Source organism: Chlorocebus sabaeus, chromosome 16, assembly GCF_047675955.1.
Source record: "Chlorocebus sabaeus isolate Y175 chromosome 16, mChlSab1.0.hap1, whole genome shotgun sequence".
NCBI lineage: Eukaryota > Metazoa > Chordata > Mammalia > Primates > Cercopithecidae > Chlorocebus > Chlorocebus sabaeus.
The window spans coordinates 47,830,556-47,850,167 of record NC_132919.1 but is presented as its reverse complement, the minus strand read 5'-3'; the positions used below and the strand labels follow the sequence as shown (position 1 = coordinate 47,850,167).

The following is a 19,612-nucleotide window of genomic DNA, read 5'->3' as shown; positions in this document are numbered from 1 at the left end:
TTGCGACTGCAGGGGGCTAGGCGCTGGGGCCGGGGGCAGGGAGAAGAGACTCCCTCCTCCCTCCTCACCTCCTTCCCCGCAAGAGCATGTCTGCCTTTAGAGCCAGCATGAAGCAGGCCACTTCAGCCCCATGGGTAGGGGGAGCTGCCCCCACCCTGGGGGCTCCCGGGACCTCAGCATCATCCTCCCCAGATGATGCCAAATGGGGGTGGACACCCAGCCTCCCTGAGCTTGACTCTCAGAGGAGCCTCATTGGCTGCTCATCCAGAGGCCCAGGGTGGGCAGCAAGCATCTAACCCTGCACCCACCTAGTGTCTGCAGCTGCTGAGCAAGGCCTCAGCAGAACTCAGTAATGGACAACAGTGTGAAAGAGAACCCAGGCACCCCTCCCTCCCTATCTCTAACAAAACTTTCTACCATCATATATATATTTTTTTGCCAAAGTAAAAAAAAAAAGCAAAAACAAAAACAAAAAGAGAAAACTCCCCTTGGCTTGGGGAAGTTCTGGAATAACCTGGGGCCCTGCAGCCCCTCACCTCCTCACCTGTGCTCCCCAGCATCTCTTGGCATTGGGTGGGTGAAGCCCCCATCCATCGTCCTCATGCCCTTATGCCACGGGTGGGCCAAGACTAAGTGAGAAGACAGGCCAGGAAGGATGTGAGAGACGCGGCAGGCGCCCAGGCCGCTTTGTTTCTGGGCCATCCCCAGGTGTGTCTGCACCTGTCTGCCTCTCTCCCAGGCTCCAGGGCTCCCATCTGCCTGGTGCAGTGGAATCTCCGCGCCTCTCTCTCTCAGTCACAGCCCACGTCTCTCTAAGTGTCTTTGTGTGTGGGTTTCTCTAAGCCTTTGTGTGTCTGTCTGTGTGTCTCTTTCTGTTTGGGGTGAGGGTTTCCTATGCTCTCTTCACCTTTTCACAAACCGTCTTCCTTCCGCCGATAAGATGGGTGTGATGGCCTGAGTTTTCCTTTGGTGTGTTCACATGTGAGTACCACCAAATGAGTGAGGGATTGCCGTGCCCCTGCCTCCCCTCTGCCCTCAGCTTTATCTCCCGCGGCCTGGGAGAGGCACTCTGAGGAGGGCAGAGAGTGTGGGAGTTGCAGACGAGGGTGGGGGTGGGAGAGGGCCTGTGTTCCCTGTGAACAGCGGAAGCTGCCCCAGGACATGGGGGAGACGCTGGCCTCTGGGCAGCAATGGGAGGTGCCATTCTTCATGTCCCTCACCCTCACTATCAGCACCCCCAAGACCTTCTGCTCAGCTCCGGGTAGGGATCCGGGCTGGGCTTCCCTGTGGATGTCTGCAGCTGAGCAGGTGCACTGTCCCCAGTGGCCACGCTCCCACTCCTGCTCCATCCTCCTCACCCCTTCCTCACAGTCGGGCAGATGGAATTCTTTTGGCAGGTGGCACTTGTGGCCCCTGCTTGCCCAGCTGGCTCCCCTTCTGGGGTCTGTAGCAGTCTCAGGTGCAGCTGAGGCCACAGTGCAGGAGAAGTGGACATCTGTTCCTATGACTGGTTGCCTGCCCCTCCTGGTGCCTCCCTGCCCCTTGACCCTGACCAGCTAGCCACATTGCTTGTCTTCCTCAAGTGCCCTGTGCCCCCAGCTTTGGGCTGGACATTCAGAGCCAGCCAGCCATGCTCAATGCACCCCACCCATTGGCAGAGTGAGGTGGGAGCTGAGGGGAAGCCACCCCTGAGGGGCCCTGCCCAGCGCACCTGGTCCAGCCAGTGACCAATGTCGTGTTTCGTTCTTTTAGATCTAATGCTGGACGATGTAATTGCTTCCGGCAGCTCAGCCAGCGCTGCGTCAGGTACTGCGTCTGGGGTGTGGGCTTATGCGCGTGGGGACATGCTCTTCACTCCCTCCCCCATGGCTCATTGATTCTATCCTCTTGGGGTGAAGGGGTGAGGGTCCCTGGGGCCCCCAAGAGGGCAGGGGCTGAAGCACTGGGCTCCGCGGCATCCCGCAGGCCTGCGTCAAACTGGACGGGAGGCGAGGGCCTGAGGCCTCTCTGCCGACGCCCTTTGGAGAGCCTACCTTCCCAGCAAGGGCTTCCTCGGCCGGCCAAGCTCCCCACCTCCCGCTGCCTCTTCCCTCCTGTGCCTCCTCCTTGTAGCTCACCGGTCAATTATTAGAGCTGCAAATCTCTCCTGTCTCCTTTTGTCTAAGGGGAGACTTTGATCCAAGGGAGCAGGATGAGAGGAGCAGAGAGGGGAAGGATTTGTTTTAAAAATGTAACGATGAATAATTGAACAGACTCATTAATAGTCAAGTGATCACGGTGGCTGCGTCATCGCTACAAACAGCAGGAATTGGGAATCAACGGCCTGAGTTGGCCACGAGCTTCTCCCAAAAAAAGCCAAAGATTTGGGAGTGACTTGGGTCCTTATCTTTAAAAGCCATGTCTCTGGGAAGACTCTCCCGGTCCAGCCCACCCTCCATGGTCCCTCGGTCCCCTGCTCCCCTCTTCCCTACTGGCCCCCAGATGGAGGTGTGGAGGCTCATGGAGTCCATGGCAGAGCTGTGGGGCCTCCTAACACTATGTCTCCAGCTGGTGGCTCCCAAGCTGTTCATCCCCAAGGCCCCCAGTTATCATCTCCTGCAACAGACCCCACATTTTCAAAGGCTGTCTATGAAGTTACGAGCACTTCAATAATGACTTTCTTTCATCATTTTTACTAATCAGAGGCGCATCTAATTGCTAATCACAGCTTCTGAGCTGCAGAAGGTTACGCACTAAATGATGGCAAAGAAAGACCATTTCATGATTAAATTAGTCTGTGGGGCCTTAACACAGGCAAAGTATAGGATTTCTTTCAAGCTTTTTGAAGTATTGGAAAGAACATAAGGGCCGGGCACGGTGGCTCACACCTGTAATCCTAACACTCTGGGAGGCTGAGGCGGGTGGATCATGAGGTCAGGAGTTTGAGACCAGCCTGGCCAACATGGTGAAACCCTGTCTCTACTAAAAATACAAAAATTAGCAGGGCATGGTGGCTCATGTCTATAATCCCAGCTACTCAGGAGGCTGAGGCAGGAGAATCGCTTCAACCCAGGAGGCCGAGGTTGCAGTGAGCCCAGATCGCGCCACTGCATTCCAGCCTGGGTGACAGAGTGAGACTCCATTTCAAAAAAAGAGAGAGAGAGAGAGAGAACATAAGGACCCCCATGCTGGGAACCACCGGCTGTACCTTTCTCCACTTTCCCCACTCCCCCGGAAGCCAGAATCTGGCAGATGCTGCCCTGGGGATGTTGGGCGTCATGATCTGTGGGGCCTCAGGGACCCACCCAAGAGAGAACCCCTGAGCCTCCATTCAGTACATCATCCCTGAGGCCATCTGAGCTATGGCCCCATGAGGCTAAGCAGTGGCGTTTGGCATTGAGAGACTGTCTCTCTGGGGCTCAGGAGTCTCTAGCTGGTTTGTGTCTGGATTGCCAGGGTCCCCACATCTCTGCATCAGGCTGTCTTGCAAATTCGTGACTTGTTAGGGGATGAGGGGAAGGAGGGAAGAAGTGGCCTTCAGCTTTTCCCTTATGGGCTCACCTGGCCTGTAGACTGAAGGTTGCACACTTTCACACTCACCCCAAAACATCCTAACACAGGGCTGGCCCACAGAGACTTTTCCACCTGGGATGTTATCCCAGAAATCAACACATGCAGACTCTCACGGCCCCTAAGATGTGACTCGCCCACTCAGTGCTAAACACTCTCAAAGTGACCCTTGCACTGCACTCCCATTCCGGGTACCTTCTGCTGTGCTCCTGGAGTGGAGAGACCCCACTGTATCCTGGGGTGGCACTCACAGGCGTGTATACCAGTTACCTTCCCTGGCTGTTGATGAAGACTCAGAGACCCCCAATAAGGGCTCAGATCATCCCATATCCCACTTCCCAGGACCTGGAGTTCTGCGTGGCCTGTGCCAGAGCTTTTTAAGCTTCCATGTGCATAAGAATCGCCTGGAAAAATAAACACAGATTCCTGGGCCTTACCCTAGAGGTTCTCCTACAGCGGTGCGGATGCACTGGTCTACCCACCAGGGGGATGGGGACAGAGTTAAACGCAGTCCAGGGCTGCTGGGAATCAAACACGTGCACCACACCTCCCTGCTAGCACTCCTGTCCTGGTGCTGCTCCCAGCAGGACGGGGAGAGCCGGACCCTAGGGAAAGGCAGAAGAGCAGAGCCTGTGATTAGCAAGGGAATGGGCCTGACCAGACGCCTGGGTCCACCCCGGCTTCCCAGATGGAGGGAGGGACTGGGGCTGCGGGTCATTAGGCTGCCCCATGGGACCGCTAAGCCTCCAACACCAGTTCCACTCTCCTTGGCCACCTGCGGCATCGACCTCCACTCACTCACCCTCTTTCCTTCCACCAGGCCGGGACCCAGTGATCAGGCCTGGCCACGGCAGCTGAAGGTGTGGCCTCTGCCGTGGGGGGCCTGTGTCCTTGGGAGTGACCCCTGTCTTCTGCCTACTCATAGCCACTCCCCTTTGCAAACGCTCCACCCTGGCCGTGCCTTGGGCTCCCCGTGACTCTTACTAACTCACTGTGCCTGTTGCCTTGCAGCCCTCCTTCTGCACCCCTCCTTTCTCCCTGCCCCTAACTGGGGGCCTGGGCCGCCCTAGATGTGCCCTTCCCCCGACTGTCTGACTCTGGTATTTTCTCCACCTAAGGCAGCTCATCCTGGTGGAAGGCAGGGAGGTGGTGCCACAGCTACCAATGCCTCAGTGACCACGGGTCCAGGCTCCTCCTGGGCTATGGTTGGAGCTCTCAAAGCAGCAGGCTTGCCCAAGGCTCCTCCTAGGGGGTTTCTATTCCTTTTCCACACCCAGGTGCTTGCCTGCAGAGCCAAGGTCCAGAGAGCAGCAAAGGGGGGTGGCATCGCCAGGCCCTAACTGTGGAGGCTAGGGGCATCGTCTGGGCCAAAGCCTCAAAGCCCTGTGTCTGCACCCACCTGGCAACTGGCGAGGGCCTCGGGCTGGAAGTTCAGGTCCAGCTCAGTCATGCCTAGTAGCTAGCTGAATGACTCACTTTTTGCCTGGCTTCGTTCTCTCCCTCTGAAAAACAAAGGGGTTGCCCGAGGAGATGCTGATCAGATTGGCCTGGTACTCTTTGGACCTGCGCTCTAATGGGGGATTTCTGGCAGCCTCAGCAACTGCCGTCTGGGGTAGGGGCCAGGGTGGAGGGGCCTTTGTACAGACCTCAGGGGCTGGGATCTGTCTCTAAGCAGATGCTCTGCCTCAGTCCTCCTGTCCCCCTTCCTTCTGGACCTCTTGGAGGAGGGTCCCGGCTGAATTGAAGCCCACCCACCCCACAGACTCCTAGGGCAAGGCCAGAAGGTAGAGCTTGGTGGGAATAGCCGCTCCGTTTGGCCTGGAACTGCCTACAGAGTCAGGCTGGGGTGACGGGGAGAGGGGGCAACTCTCCCAGCCTCTCCTCTACATTGTCTCAGCTAATGATGGGGCTAATAAGGAGCCGTTTTTTCTAACCTAATTGTATTCAAACATTTTAGTTAATTCTCCATTCATATTTTAGCATAATGGGATCGGGTGCTCTCGGCATTTATGGAGATTAATGCAGAGAAAGCGTTCCGGCTGCTCAGGCAACGCAGGGCGACTAGCGCCCTCTGGTTCTTGTGGTACTGAAGGAAGGAAGGAAGAGGCCCGGCCCACCCAGCCCACCCTCTACCATCGAGTTGTGGATGACCCATAGCCTCCTGTCCTCCCTTGCCCCAGGCTCTCCAGCCCCACACTCGTGGGGCTGTGTTCTTGAACAAACAGAGCCACAGTTGGCTGGCCAGTCTCTGAAAACAGGAAGATGGCCTCATGCATGTCTAAGGCGCAGCAGAGTGCCGGGGACTGTCTGCTCCGTGGTCATCCACACTTCAAGGCCGATGCTGGAGAGTGGCCGGGTGGGCCTGGAGCATGGCAGCCCACGAGGCTGGATGTGCAATACCTGGGTGCTCTTCTTCCTTCAGCCTCGGGTGGGGGCCCACCCCAGGCCGCTCCTTGCCTCAGTTTACCTCTCTGTTCAATGGTCCTATGCATGGGAAAGGACAGTTAATCTGAGCTGGCCTGGGCCCAAAGCTTCCTGCTGCCCCTGAGCCAGCTACCCCCTGGCTCAGGCCTCAGAGGCTGCAGCCCTCGCTGGCTGGCTTCCTCCTAGACCTCCTGAGACGGGGAAGGGCTGTCTGGGACCTGAGGCTGCCACACACCTCCCCATGAGGAGCCTCTTCCTTCTTTATGGCTTCGTGAGAGACCAATCTGTCCCAACCTCCTCCCGAGAACATGGGCCCCAACTTGGCCTGGTTCTTCGTCAGCACCTGGAAGAGGGCCCCCTGAAATCTCCTGCCCCCAGATTTATTCTGCCTCCTTGGCAGTCCAACCTTCTGGCTCCATGATTTTCATAACTAAGTGGTTCACTAATTACAAGAGAAATATTGTGCCTCTGACAGATCTCAGACAGTGCTTCCAGCCCGGCCTGCAGTCTAAGGCTGCCCAAACACCCAGGAGCAGGCTGGGCAGTGCCTCATTAGAAACTGGGTGAGTCCAACAGGTGGGGCCCTCCCAGCTTGAGTCTGGGATGGAGCAGAGCCCCAACGCCTCCCCTCTGCCCTCGCTGACATGAGGGTGCAAAAGACCCAGGCCCTGCCCTCTGGAGGCCCGCTGGGTGGGTCAGTGCAGCCAGCCAAGAAGATGTCCAATTTCCAATCTCTGGTTTTATCTCCAAATCCCAGCTCTGTGTAATCTCCTCTGCTTCCCCGAGGGGCTGAGCTTGGTGAAGGAGTAAAAGCCTTTGCCTCCCTGTTGATGGAGCATGCTCTGAGCCTGACCAGTTGTTTTTCATCGTATCGATCTGGCCTTGCTGCGGAACACTGAGTCGAGGGTGTTATGAGGGGCTGGTGGATTTTGGAGGCTGCCTAGGGGAGGGGGCTCACCTGGCGTCTAATGTAGGTGGGGGGCTCTGCATGTCCTGATCCATCCTGCCCTCAACTGCAGCCAGTACAACAGATGCTTGGAGGGGGACACGCCCAGACGGCTGCCCCCACCAAGGGGCAGCGTGGGGAGGGCGAGGATGGTGATGACTGGAATGTTTCAGCTCTGGCGTTAGAGGCTGGTGGCTGTGAGGGACTGGGGGTGGAGGGGTGCAGGGCGCAGGAGCCTGATGCTTGCTCTGCTCTTCCACCCGCCCCATCAGAAGCCCAGTGCAAACCTTACTACTCCGACTACTCCCGCTTCCGGCTCCTCGTCCACCACTTGTGCACCAGCCACTACCTGGATCTCTTCATCACAGGTGTCATCGGGTTGAACGTGGTCACCATGGCCATGGAGCACTACCAGCAGCCCCAGGTAGGAGCGAGTGGACCAGCCATCTGCCCCCCCCACCTCCAGCTGTGGAACCTCTGGGCAGGGTTAACACAGCCTGAGCCAGGGTACCTCTGTGCCAGGCAAGTGCTGGGCACGTTACATGGGTTCCTCTTGTGCCCCTTGGAGGTGGCTATCATCTTTGTTTTATAGATGAGGACATTGAGGCTCAGAGATGTTAGTTGATGTGGCCAAGGTCACACAGAAAGGGAGTGGAGGACCTGGTTTCTTCACCCAGCAAATGTTGAGTGTCTACTATGAGCTGCGCTCTGGATCTTTGAGGGTAAAGAAGGCAGATGGATGCCTGCCCTTCTGGAGTTGAGATTCTAGTGAATGTCCAGCTCCACAGCTCACCTGTGACCTTGCCACTTCTCCAGTCAGCCTCCCTTGGCTGTCTTCCAGCCCTCGGTTTCCCCATCTGTCCAATGAGAGGGTTGAATTTGTAATGCACAAGGCCCCTTCCAGTCCTGGCACACTGTGTCATCTAGCACATTCTCATGTGATCTCCTCACCATTTCCCAAGGAGAAAGATCCTTTAGCATAAGGTTGATTCATTCATGTGAACAAGTACCCTAGTCCCTTCTGGGGTGGTGGCTAATGGCCAGCCATCATGGCGGGAACAGAGAAGACAGGTCTCCTTAGAGTCCCTCTGCCTCTCAGACTTGGGCAGGATGATGGAGGGGCTGGGGCCTGGGCCTTAAGGGACCCTGCATCTTGCCCCCATCCCTGCCAGATTCTGGATGAAGCTCTGAAGATCTGCAACTACATCTTCACTGTCATCTTTGTTTTGGAGTCAGTTTTCAAACTTGTGGCCTTTGGTTTCCGTCGGTTCTTCCAGGACAGGTAATGGAGAAGGGCGGGGGGGGTCTCGGGGACTTGCATAGAGATAGAAAGGGATGAGTCTCTTGGGGAAATATCCAGGAAGACCTAGTGTCTAAAGACCTTTCTTAATTCCTGAGGTTCAGCCCCCACCCTGTGGCTGATATAGGGGACTAGGGACCATCCAGGACCAGGAGATGGGAAGGCATGGAAAGAATTTGACAAGACAGGGCCTGGGGGATGCTGGCAGCTAGAAATCAGTGTGACCTAGCCTGGGACTTAAGAGCACAGAGCCTGGAGCCAGACTGCCTGAACCGGATTTGAATCCTGGTCTCACCGCTTAGTAGCTGGTGGCCTTGGGTAAGTTACTTAACCTCTCTGTGCCTCAGTTTCCTCATTTGTAAAATGAGAGAAAATAATAGTGTCCACATCATAGAGCTGTGAGATTATGAATTCCTATTTGGTTTTGAGGTTGGTGTCTGTTTGTTTGTTTGTTTTTGGAGACAGAGTCTTGCTCTGACGCCCAGGCTGGAGTGTAGCAATTCAGTCATGGCTCACAGCAGCCTTGACCTCCTGAGCTCAAGCTGTCCTTTCACCTCGGTCTCCCAAGTAGCTGGGACTACAGGCACCCACTGCCACACTCAGCTGATTATTTTTTATTTTTATTTTTAGTCGAGACAGGGTCTCAGCATGTTGCCCAGGCTGTTCTCGAACTCCTGAGCTCAAGTGATTGTCCCACCTCAGCCTCCCAAAGTGCTGGGACTGCAGGTGTGAGTTCCTATTTGTAAAGCCCTTAAAAGTGCCTGGCGCATAGTAAACACCATGTAAGTGCTAAATTTAAAAAAAATGAATACAAATGAAAAGCAGAGGCTTTTGAGCTAAAGTCCTAGTCCTACTCATGCCACCAATTGTCTGTGTGGCCTTAGATAAGCCACGCCTCTTCTCTGTGGGAAGGGAGGCTGGACCCGCTGATGTCTGCCTTTCTTTCCAGCCCTGTGTTTCCGTGCCACAACTGCCCCCTCCTCCAGGAACCCCTCCCCCCACTCAGGGAGCTGTGTTCTGGGCTTTCCAGGTGGAACCAGCTGGACCTGGCCATTGTGCTGCTGTCCATCATGGGCATCACACTGGAGGAAATCGAGGTCAACGCCTCACTGCCCATCAACCCCACCATCATCCGCATCATGAGGGTACTGCGCATTGCCCGAGGTTGGTGCCCAGCCCACGCACCTACCCTCCCAGGGTGACCAGCCTAGGGAGACAGAGCAAGGGTCGGCTTTGTGGCTCGCCAAGGCCTGGGTGGCTGTGGGTTCCCAGGGGTCTTTCTCCCAGCCTCTGCCAAGGGAGGCTGGGGACAGGGCTGAGGGTGGGGATGCAACCTAGCTGGCCCGGGGACGGCCATCCCAGCAGCCCCAGCCCAACCCTGGCCCTGACTCTGCCAGCTGTCTGGCCAGGGACCCAAAGGGGCCAGCTCATGACGTTGTCCTGTTCTGCAGTGCTGAAGCTGCTGAAGATGGCTGTGGGCATGCGGGCGCTGCTGGACACGGTGATGCAGGCCCTGCCCCAGGTAGCCGGAAAGTGGGGGGCCTCTGGGGAGGGGGAGGTGCTTTCCAGAGGGCAGGGGCTCAGAGAAGCTGACTGGGAGACCCAGCGGCATCGTTTCTATTTCTTCTTCTCTTTTCCAGGTGGGGAACCTGGGACTTCTCTTCATGTTGTTGTTTTTCATCTTTGCAGCTCTGGGCGTGGAGCTCTTTGGAGACCTGGGTGAGTTGGAGTAGGGGAGGATGGAGGAGCCAGGACTGGAGACCAGGGGGCTCCTGGACTAACATGGGCCTCTCCCCCTTTCCCTCCTCCCCCAGAGTGTGACGAGACACACCCCTGTGAGGGCCTGGGCCGGCATGCCACCTTTCGAAACTTTGGCATGGCCTTCCTAACCCTCTTCCGAGTCTCCACAGGTGACAACTGGAATGGCATTATGAAGGTAAGGGCCCAGGGTTGGCCCAGGCTCCAGGGAGGCAGCCCCACTTCCTGAGCTAGGATTCCTTGGGAAGATGAATTGGCCACAAATAAAAGCATGTGACCTTCTCTCCCCTGTGCTAGAACACTCTGGAACTCCCTCTCCCAGGAACATGCTCTGACTCACACTTCCCCAGGCAGCATCTAACGCTCCTCTGCCCCCCAAACACTCCCTCCTTCCCTTCCTTCCCCTCCTCCAATGCTCTGTGACACCAGTGACCTGATTTTCCACAACAGCTCCAACCACTGTCCTCCCCAGCCTCACCCCTCTATTCCTCCCACCTCAGGACACCCTCCGGGACTGTGACCAGGAGTCCACCTGCTACAACACGGTCATCTCGCCCATCTACTTTGTGTCCTTCGTGCTGACGGCCCAGTTCGTGCTGGTCAACGTGGTGATCGCTGTGCTGATGAAGCACCTGGAGGAGAGCAACAAGGAGGCCAAGGAGGAGGCTGAGCTGGAGGCTGAGCTGGAGCTGGAGATGAAGACCCTCAGCCCCCAGCCCCACTCGCCGCTGGGCAGCCCCTTCCTCTGGCCTGGGGTCGAGGGCCCCGACAGCCCCGACAGCCCCAAGCCTGGGGCCCTGCACCCAGCGGCCCATGCGAGATCAGCCTCCCACTTTTCCCTGGAGCACCCCACGGTGAGCAGACACCCACCCTGGCCATGAGAGGAGCTGGGGCAGAAGGGTATGGAGGGTGGCGGGTGGGAGCCAAGCAGGCAGCACACAAACCCTAGGGCTCCTCCTGGAGCCTCCTGCCCTCCCTCCTGGATACTGAGCGAGCAGTCACCGCCCCTCCCCAGGGATGGCTGCCCACACTCACCCCACAGGGCTACCCGGGCAGACAGGCCAGCTTAGCCATGCCCTGCTCCTCCAGCCTGGTCTGGCCTTCCCTTCCTGACTCATAGGTTCAAGGCTAAGTTTTCTGTTTCCTTCCTGTTTCTTTCTTACCCTTGCCCAACTGCCAAATCTCTTTCCTACCCACCCTTTAACCTGCCTGATTCTCTTCCATCTCTCCATCCTTTTATCTTCTCTTTACCTCTCTCTCTCTCCCCCCACCAACGTGGGCTCTACTCATCTTCTATCTCCCATCTTTCCTTCCTCCTCCCACCTTCCCTCTTCCCCACCCCCTCCTCTGTCTCTTTGTTGCTGTGTGTGTGCGCGCGCATGTGCATGTGTGTTGTCTGGGTTTCACCTCTTTCTCCCTCTGTGTCTCTCGTCAATCTTCTTCCACGACACTTCCCATCACTGCCCTCTGACCCTTGCTCCCCTGCTTCTCCGGCTCCCCTTACGGGCTGGCTCCCCAGGACAGGCAGCTGTTTGACACCATATCCCTGCTGATCCAGGGCTCCCTGGAGTGGGAGCTGAAGCTGATGGACGAGCTGGCAGGCCCAGGTGGCCAGCCCTCTGCCTTCCCTTCTGCCCCCAGCCTGGGCGGCTCCGACCCACAGGTTACTGTGCCCCTGTGCTGTGCCCGCTCCCCTGACCGCGCCGGGCTGTGTCACGCTGTGCCATGCTTCTGGGGAAGCTGAGGGTGTTCCCTGCCCACTGGGTATCTGTAGAAAGTGCAGCCTCAGGGCCTCAGTTGAGTGCAAGAGACAGTCGGGGCTTCTTCTAGGCTGAGATCACCTCCAGAAAAGAGCTGGAAGGCAGGGCTACTGAGATTGCCCCTCTGATGAGAAGGGTGTGTGGAGGAGGAGCTTGGGGGAGGGGACAGGGGATTTGTAAGAATCTGGAAGAGAAAAGGGGGGATACGGCAGAAGATAAGTTAGCAGTGGGACCTTAGGGGGTGGAGGGAAGGAGGTAGATCCAGGGAGGAGGGCTTCCGGAGACAGTGTAGGTGGCCAGGGAGCCTGCTGCCAAGCTGCAGTCTGTCTATCCGCTTGTGTCCAGCACACACTTGCCAGTCCTCGGTTTGGTGGCTTTTTGAGCCGTGGAGCCCACTGGGCGTGGTGAGTGCTGTCAGGAGCCACTGATTTCTGTCCTGGGAGAGATAGAAGGCTCCAGCTGGGAGTGGATTTTGAGAACTTGGTGTGAAATAGGACTTGCTTTCCTGCCCAAGTCCAGCCCCTTCCCACAGCACCATGGGGCCCTCTCCCCCAGTCTCATCTAATTCCAGGTCTTCTGCTTTCTGGGCTGCTCCTGCCCTCCTCTCCTCCCCTTGATCCCCCACCACCACTCACTACCACGTGACAGAGGGCCCCACCCTCCCTCCACCTAGGTGAGAAGCTGCAGACCTGGAGTGGAGACAGGTGTCAGTTGGAGATAGAAAAGCCGAGTCCTCCAGAGGCCCTTTTGGGTGGCGGGCAGGCAGGTTCTTACGAGGCCTTTAGCCTGATCCAAAAAAAATGGACAGTGATCCTCACGTGGGAAGGGATCTTGCCTCTTGTTGGGATCTGGCAATGACCTAGAATGATCGTGGGAAAGTGAGTCCCTTTCCGAGGCCTCCCCTTCCTGAAAGAGGCTCACAGGGAAAGGTTGTGGGAGAAGAGGACATGATGGGAAGGTGATGGGGCTCCGGGAGGGATGGCCCAACTGTCCCCTAGCATCCTGTGGGCACTGGGGCACCCCCTGGGTCCCAGGTGAGCCAACCAGATGGTGTGGCAGCCCACTGGAGTGTGCCCACTTCAGGCCAATGGGATGAGAGCACCTCCCAGAGCCCAAGTTGGAGAGGGCGGGCAGGCTGCAGGCAGGCGGAGGAGGGCCCACGAGGGGAGAAGCCAGAATCTGGGGGCAGGCCAAGTCCTGCCAGGCTGTTGGAAGCCGAGAGAATAGGCAGAAAACAGCCGTCAGATTGGCGGCATTGTCCCCGGCGCCCCCCATGCCGCTCTGTCTGTGCCGATAGGAGAGACAGTGCTTTGCTGGCCTTTCTTCATTTTTTTTTTGGTATTATCTTTTTGAGAGTCGAAAGCCCTCGGTCCTCCCGCTCCCTCCCTGGGTGGTGGTGGTGTGGGAGGGGCTGGGAAGGCTCCTGGGGTATCTTTAGAATGCGTTTCTGTATCTCCTCGCTTTGTCAGTGTTTGCTCTGGCTCTTCAGTGCCTGCCGCAGCCTCTCTGATCAGAGCAGGGGGTTGAAGTGGGTGCGGGGAGGCATTGTCAGCTTGTTTGGGGAGAGGGTGGGGAGAGAGAAGGGATGCCTTCCCCCCACCCCGCCCCATGCTTCGTGAAAAGGGGGAAGTGGGGACTGAGAGAGAGCGCGTGTGTGTGCACGCGCGTGTGCGCTGTCCTGGTTTCTCATGCCTGATCATCTCTCTCCCTGTCTAGATCCCTCTAGCTGAGATGGAGGCTCTGTCTCTGACGTCAGAGATTGTGTCTGAACCGTCCTGCTCTCTAGCTCTGACGGATGACTCTTTGCCTGATGACATGCACACACTCTTACTTAGTGCCCCGGAGAGCAATGTACATACACACTGCCCTCACTGCTCCCGGCCACCCCCGGGGCTGGGCTGGCTGCAGGGCTCCAGATCGGCCCAGGGAGGGTCCTGGCTGCCTCCTCTCAGTTTGCTGCCAGGTTCCACCCAGAGGCATCAACTGTCAGGCCCTCAGTGGGGCACCTGAAGAGGGGACAAAGAGATTAGAGAAGATTAAATTGGGGCCTTGCCCTGAAGGCTATAGGGGCAGCCATTATGAAAAAGTGAATCCAGGAGTGACACGGCCCAGAACAGGTGTCATCAGAGTCAGTCGATGCATTTGGAGCCCTGTGCAAGCCAGCCCTCCCTGTCCCTGCCCGCCTCCTCCCCACCCCACCCCCACAATATGAGACCTTCACACCATGTGGTGGGTGAGAGCCGCATCTCTGCTACCACTGCCATGCCCTTCTTCACCTGGGGCGCTGTTCCTGTCTCCTCCGTCACTGTCCCTGTGTGTCCCTGTGTCTTCACCAAACTCACTGGGGTGGGAGGGGCTTCTCTGTGCTCTGACAACCTCCCTACCCTTTCCCTTCTCCAGCTCCAGTCCTTTCTGACTGCGAGCAGCCCTCTCCTCCCGACCCACCGACCGTTCCCCTCCTGTTGTCGGAGGAGGGCCCAGCTGAGGGACTGGACCAGCTGGGGTGTCCCTAGGGGTCTTGGGTGGCTGGCAGAGTGGAGCCTGGGGCTGAGAGGGGAAGCAAAATAAGATTGTCCTCCAACTTAGCCATCCTCAGACCTGCTGGGGCTATTTAACTGGCTGGGCCTGCATGGGGACAGGACTCCTACAGCCTCCCTGAGAACAAGGGGTGAAAGTGTTCAGGGGCAAGGGGACCACAGGGTGATGGAGAAACCTCCTGAGAACAAACCTAGGGTCCCTCATGCTGGAGTCCAAGGCTGAGTACCTCCCTTCTCTGAAACAGAGCAACAACCCCACTCCCATCCCGAGTCTGTCCACTAAGGGAGCAGCTGAATGTGGCCTCCACCCCCACCTGCCAGAGTCATTGGTTAAAGTGGAGGTCCGGGAGCCAGCTGTGATACGCCTCTGGTGGTCATCTGCCATTCAACCCACCTGAACCCAACCCAGGCCCTATGCTGGGACCTGGGGCTGCTGTAAGAATTGGATGAACAGCCTGCAACCTGCAAGCTCTCCTGAGCTGCCTGGTCCCTGCTCCTTGGGAGGGTCCCCTCCCCATCACCTCCGCTGACAGCGCAGGGTTGTGGGGGCTGCTGTTGGCTTTTTTTTCTTTTTTTTGAGACAGGGTCTCACTCTGTTGCCTAGGCTGGAGTGCAGAGATAAGATCCCAGCTCACTGCAGCTTTGACCTCCCGGGCTCAAGCAATCCTCCCACCTCAGCCTCCAGAGTAGCTGGGATTACGGGTGCCGCGTCACCATATCCAGCTAATTTTTTTTTTTTTTGGAAATGGGGTTTTGCCATGTTGCCCAGGCTGGTCTCAAACTCCTGAGCTCAAGTGATCTGCCCATCTTGACCTCCCAAAGTGCTGGGATTACAGGCATGAGCCACCAGCCACTGTGCCTGGCCTGCTGTTAGCTTTTAATCCTCCCCTGAGCTGCTCTGGGTCAGGGCTCCAGCCCGTCCCTGTGGACACCGGAACTCCCTTCAGAGCCTCGAAATGGAGCCTTTAGAATGAGCTCGTGAGCCACCTGCAGGGCTAGGGGCTGGGGGCTGCCCTCCCTTCTCTGGATACCTCCTCACCCCTCCACCACCACAGTGGGAGCTTAAAGGTGATGCAATGTGTACAGTTTTGCAGGGGGTGGGATGCAGGGCCTGCAGACTCTCCCGGCTGCCCAGACCCCCTCTTACCTGCTTCCTCCCCGCGTGTGGAGGCCTCATCCATGTGTCTGCCCCTCTCCCCAGCCACGCTCATGCCCATCTCTACCTTGTCCTGGGAGGGTACGGGGGTGAGGGCTGGGCAGGGGGGCGCGGCTGCTTTCTATTGTCAGCTCTGCCTCAGTTACCAAAGCCAGACATACCCTCTTCCTCCACCTCCCTCCCCTGTTCCTTTTGCAGGTACAGCCCCACCCCACGGAGCTGCCAGGACCAGACTTACTGACCGTGCGGAAGTCTGGGGTCAGCCGAACGCACTCTCTGCCCAATGACAGCTACATGTGTCGGCACGGGAGCATTGCCGAGGGGCCCCTGGGACACAGGGGCTGGGGGCTCCCCAAAGCTCAGTCAGGTACCAGGGCTGGAGAAAGTCAATTTGGCTCACACGGGAGATTCCGTCCTGGCCTAAGCCAGTACTGATCTGAGGGGATGGGGAACTGAGGCAGCCAAAGAGGTCTCTCTGACCTTAGGGGAGCCTCCAGCCTGGGGGAATGGCTTTCAGTCCAGGGGGTAAGGGTAGAGGCCCTGATGAGAGGGAGAGAGTGGAAGGGAGGGCTCAGGAGGGAACCTGCTCCCTAGAACCCTCCAGCTCCATTCTTTCCCCCCACCCCTCTCCTGCTTCCCTCCCTCCACAGGCTCCGTCTTGTCCGTTCACTCCCAGCCAGCAGACACCAGCTACATCCTGCAGCTTCCCAAAGATGCACCTCATCTGCTTCAGCCCTACAGCACCCCAACCTGGGGCACCATCCCCAAACTGCCCCCACCAGGACGCTCTCCTTTGGCTCAAAGGCCACTCAGGCGCCAGGTGAGCAGGTGTGGAAAGGCAGGCACAGGCCTGGGGCTGGACCCTCTGCTGCTGGTGATGACCCGGGTTGACACTTTCATTCTTCCAGCAAACATTTATTGTGTGCCAGTGATGTGCCAGGCTCAGTTGCAGATACCAGGGACACAATACTGGGCAAAGCAGAAGTGGTGTGTGCCTTCTTGAAATTTGCACCTGGTTCCTTGTTCCACTGAGGAGACCTGGAGACCAGAAGGGGTAGTGCTTGCCCAGGGTCACGCCTATCTGGTCGGAGGTAGAACCCAAGTCTCTGGGCTTTCCTTCCTCACCAACCAGAGCTGCCTCCCAATTCTTCTCCACACTTTGGGCTGAGCTATGGGGCACAAGGCAGGTTTTAAGTGTCTTCACTTTTGGCCAAGTCTGGGGCCCAACTTCCAGAGCCCACATTCTTTTGTTTTGTTTTGTTTCGTATTTTTGAGTTTTGCTTTTGTTGCTCAGGCTGGAGTGCAATGGCACGATCTCGGTTCCCTGCAACCTCCATCTCCCGGGTTCAAGCGATTCTCCTGCGTCAGCCTCCCGAGTAGCTGGGATTACAGGCATGCACCACCATGCCTGGATAATTTTGTGTTTTTAGTAGAGACGGGGTTTCTCCATGCTGGTCAGGCTGGTCTCGAACTCCCAACCTCAGGTGATCTGCCCGCCTTGGCCTCCCAAAGTGCTGGGATTACAGGCGTGAGCCACCACGCCCGGCCCCAGAGCCCACCTGCATAAGGTCACAGTCCATGCCGTGTGTGTGTCCTAAGGCATGAGGATGGACACATGAGAATCTCAATCTCATATGCTTGGGGCAGCAGGCACAGTCCTTATTCATTCTGTAAATAGTCACTAAGCAGCCTCTGTGTGCCAGGCACTGGGGACACAGCCCCTGCCGCCTGAAGCTCACAGTCTAATAGTGGAGACATACCTGCCATCAGATCATTGTAGCCTCAGCTCACAGCTACCAGACACCCATGTGTTGGGGGCAGCAGGGACACAGAAGAGGAAGGGGTCGGTTTTACTTGGGGATGGAGACTGTCACACACTGTGTCACAGAGAACCTGAGTCTGTAAAATCGAGGGATTCTTGCCAATCTGGAAGGGTATACAGAGCCAAAGGGGAAGTCTATGCAGAGGCGGGGAGGCGTGAAGGAGCCAGCTCAGTAAGCAGAGATGGCCTGGCTTCTCTATCATAGCCCAGGAGGCAGGGGCTGCAGAGACAGCGATTCTTGCAGGCTGAGGGGAGACCAGAGCATGGGGGAGGGAAGACAGGGTTTAGTGGGGGGAGAGGAGACATAGTGGACCACAGAGGTCAGGCTGCAATGACCCCTATCTCCAAGTAAGAGCGGCTACCAGGACCTCTGTGTAGGGTGGTCCTGCAGCGCATGGTGGTGGTGGGCGGGGGGCACAGCCAGCTTGACAGGAGGGCTAGTCCATGCTGGAGAGGAGACTGCTGGGCTGAGCCCTCCCCGCCCCCCATATAGGCAGCAATAAGGACTGACTCCTTGGACGTTCAGGGCCTGGGCAGCCGGGAAGACCTGCTGGCAGAGGTGAGTGGGCCCTCCCTGCCCCTGGCCCGGGCCTACTCTTTCTGGGGCCAGTCGAGCACCCAGGCGCAGCAGCACTCCCGCAGCCACAGCAACATCTCCAAGCACATGCCCCCGCGAGCCCCTTGCCCAGGCCCACAACCCAACTGGGACAAGGGCCCTCCAGAGACCAGAAGCAGCTTAGAGTTGGACACGGAGCTGAGCTGGATTTCAGGAGACCTCCTGCCCCCTGGCGGCCAGGAGGAGCCCCCATCCCCACGGGACCTGAAGAAGTGCTACAGCGTGGAGGCCCAGAGCTGCCAGCGCCGGCCCACGTCCTGGCTGGATGAGCAGAGGAGACACTCTATCGCCGTCAGCTGCCTGGACAGTGGCTCCCAACCCCACCTGGGCACAGACCCCTCTAACCTTGGGGGCCAGCCTCTTGGGGGGCCTGGGAGCCGACCCAAGAAAAAACTCAGCCCGCCCAGTATCTCCATAGACCCCCCCGAGAGCCAAGGCCCTCGGCCCCCGCCCAGCCCTGGCGTCTGCCTCCGGAGGAGGGCTCCGTCCAGCGACTCCAAGGATCCCTTGACCTCCGGCCCCCCTGACAGCATGGCTGCCTCGCCCTCCCCAAAGAAAGATGTGCTGAGTCTCTCCGGTTTATCCTCTGACCCAGCAGACCTGGACCCCTGAGTCCTGCCCCACTTTCCCACTCACCTTTCTCCACTGGGTGCCAAGTCCTAGCTCCTCCTCCTGGGCTATATTCCTGACAAAAGTTCCATATAGACACCAAGGAGGCGGAGGCGCTCCTCCCTGCCTCAGTGGCTCTGGGTACCTGCAAGCAGAACTTCCAAAGAGAGTTAAAAGCAGCAGCCCTGGCAACTCTGGCTCCAGGCAGAAGGAGAGGCCCGGTGCAGCTGAGGTTCCCAACACCAGGAGCTGTTGGGAGAAAGCAATACGTCTGTGCAGAATCTCTATGTATATTCTATTTTATTAAATTAATTGAATCTAGTATATGCGGGATGTACGACATTTTGTGACTGAAGAGACTTGTTTCCTTCTACTTTTATGTGTCTCAGAATATTTTTGAGGCGAAGGCGTCTGTCTCTTGGCTATTTTAACCTAAAATAACAGTCTAGTTATAATCCCTCTTCTTGCAAAGCACAAGCTGGGACCGCGAGCGCATTGCAGCCCCAACGGTGGCCCATCTTCAGCGGAGAGCGAGAACCATTTTGGAAACTGTAATGTAACTTATTTTCTCCTTTAACCTCGTCATCATTTTCTGTAGGGAAAAAAAAAGAAAAAGAAAAAATGAGATTTTACAAATGAAATGGAATCTTTTTATATATACATTACATACATATCTATATATATATATATAAAATAAAGTAATTTTCCTAAATAAAAAGCTAATCACGGTCCAGAGTAAAAGCAAAAGGGATGGAGAGTTAGGCACGTCCAGATGGCACTGATGAGAGAGAGATCCTGGAGATGGGGAGTGGGCGGTGGGGAGGGAAGCTTCAGGGCTGCCTCTTTGTGTATGAGTGTGTATGTGTTTGTGTATATGAGTGTGTGTGTATATGAGTGTGAGTGTGTGTGTGTCTGAGAGTGAGAGAACCTGAACCCTTTGCTCTGGAAGGCTGCACCTCTAGCCTGCCCTCCCCAGCTGTGAAGGAGAGGAGAAGCCCCTCCGCCTGGTGCAGGCTGGGGAGGCAGGGTCTCCTCTGCTGCTATCAAAGCTTTACTGCTTCCTCTAGCTAGGCAGCTCAGTGAATGGGAGTAATTCCAGATTAACTCTTATTTCTGCTGACAGCTATCAGCCGCA

General features: G+C 57.0%; 1 protein-coding gene and 1 long non-coding RNA gene across 23 annotated transcripts in view; one reads left to right on the top strand and one right to left on the bottom strand.

Moving 5' to 3' along the window:
- Window positions 1-19,195, top strand: part of CACNA1G (calcium voltage-gated channel subunit alpha1 G) — a 67,075-nt gene extending 47,880 nt beyond the window's left edge. For 4 of the 22 annotated variants that reach the window (XM_008011500.3, XM_008011499.3, XM_008011496.3 and 1 more), the window contains 10 exons: window positions 7,192-7,343; window positions 8,092-8,201; window positions 9,250-9,383; window positions 9,671-9,741; window positions 9,860-9,938; window positions 10,034-10,155; window positions 10,478-10,831; window positions 15,629-15,797; window positions 16,081-16,250; window positions 17,746-19,195. In XM_008011500.3, the coding sequence (XP_008009691.2) occupies window positions 7,192-7,343; window positions 8,092-8,201; window positions 9,250-9,383; window positions 9,671-9,741; window positions 9,860-9,938; window positions 10,034-10,155; window positions 10,478-10,831; window positions 15,629-15,797; window positions 16,081-16,250; window positions 17,746-18,480 (2,096 nt within the window). In that variant the 3' untranslated portion in view covers window positions 18,481-19,195. Of the gene's footprint in view, window positions 1-1,752; window positions 1,807-7,191; window positions 7,344-8,091; window positions 8,202-9,249; window positions 9,384-9,670; window positions 9,742-9,859; window positions 9,939-10,033; window positions 10,156-10,477; window positions 10,832-11,496; window positions 11,641-13,453; window positions 13,589-15,628; window positions 15,798-16,080; window positions 16,251-17,745 lie in introns of those variants that run through there. The other 18 variants (XM_008011493.3, XM_008011491.3, XM_008011490.3 and 15 more) reach the window with 10 other exon arrangements.
- Window positions 9,753-11,485, bottom strand: LOC140708658 (uncharacterized). The gene is made up of 3 exons (XR_012088821.1): window positions 11,013-11,485; window positions 10,473-10,609; window positions 9,753-9,934 (listed from the first exon to the last, which is right to left on the bottom strand). It is a non-coding gene; the product is annotated as an uncharacterized lncRNA (long non-coding RNA).
- Window positions 19,196-19,612: the final 417 nt, after the last annotated feature.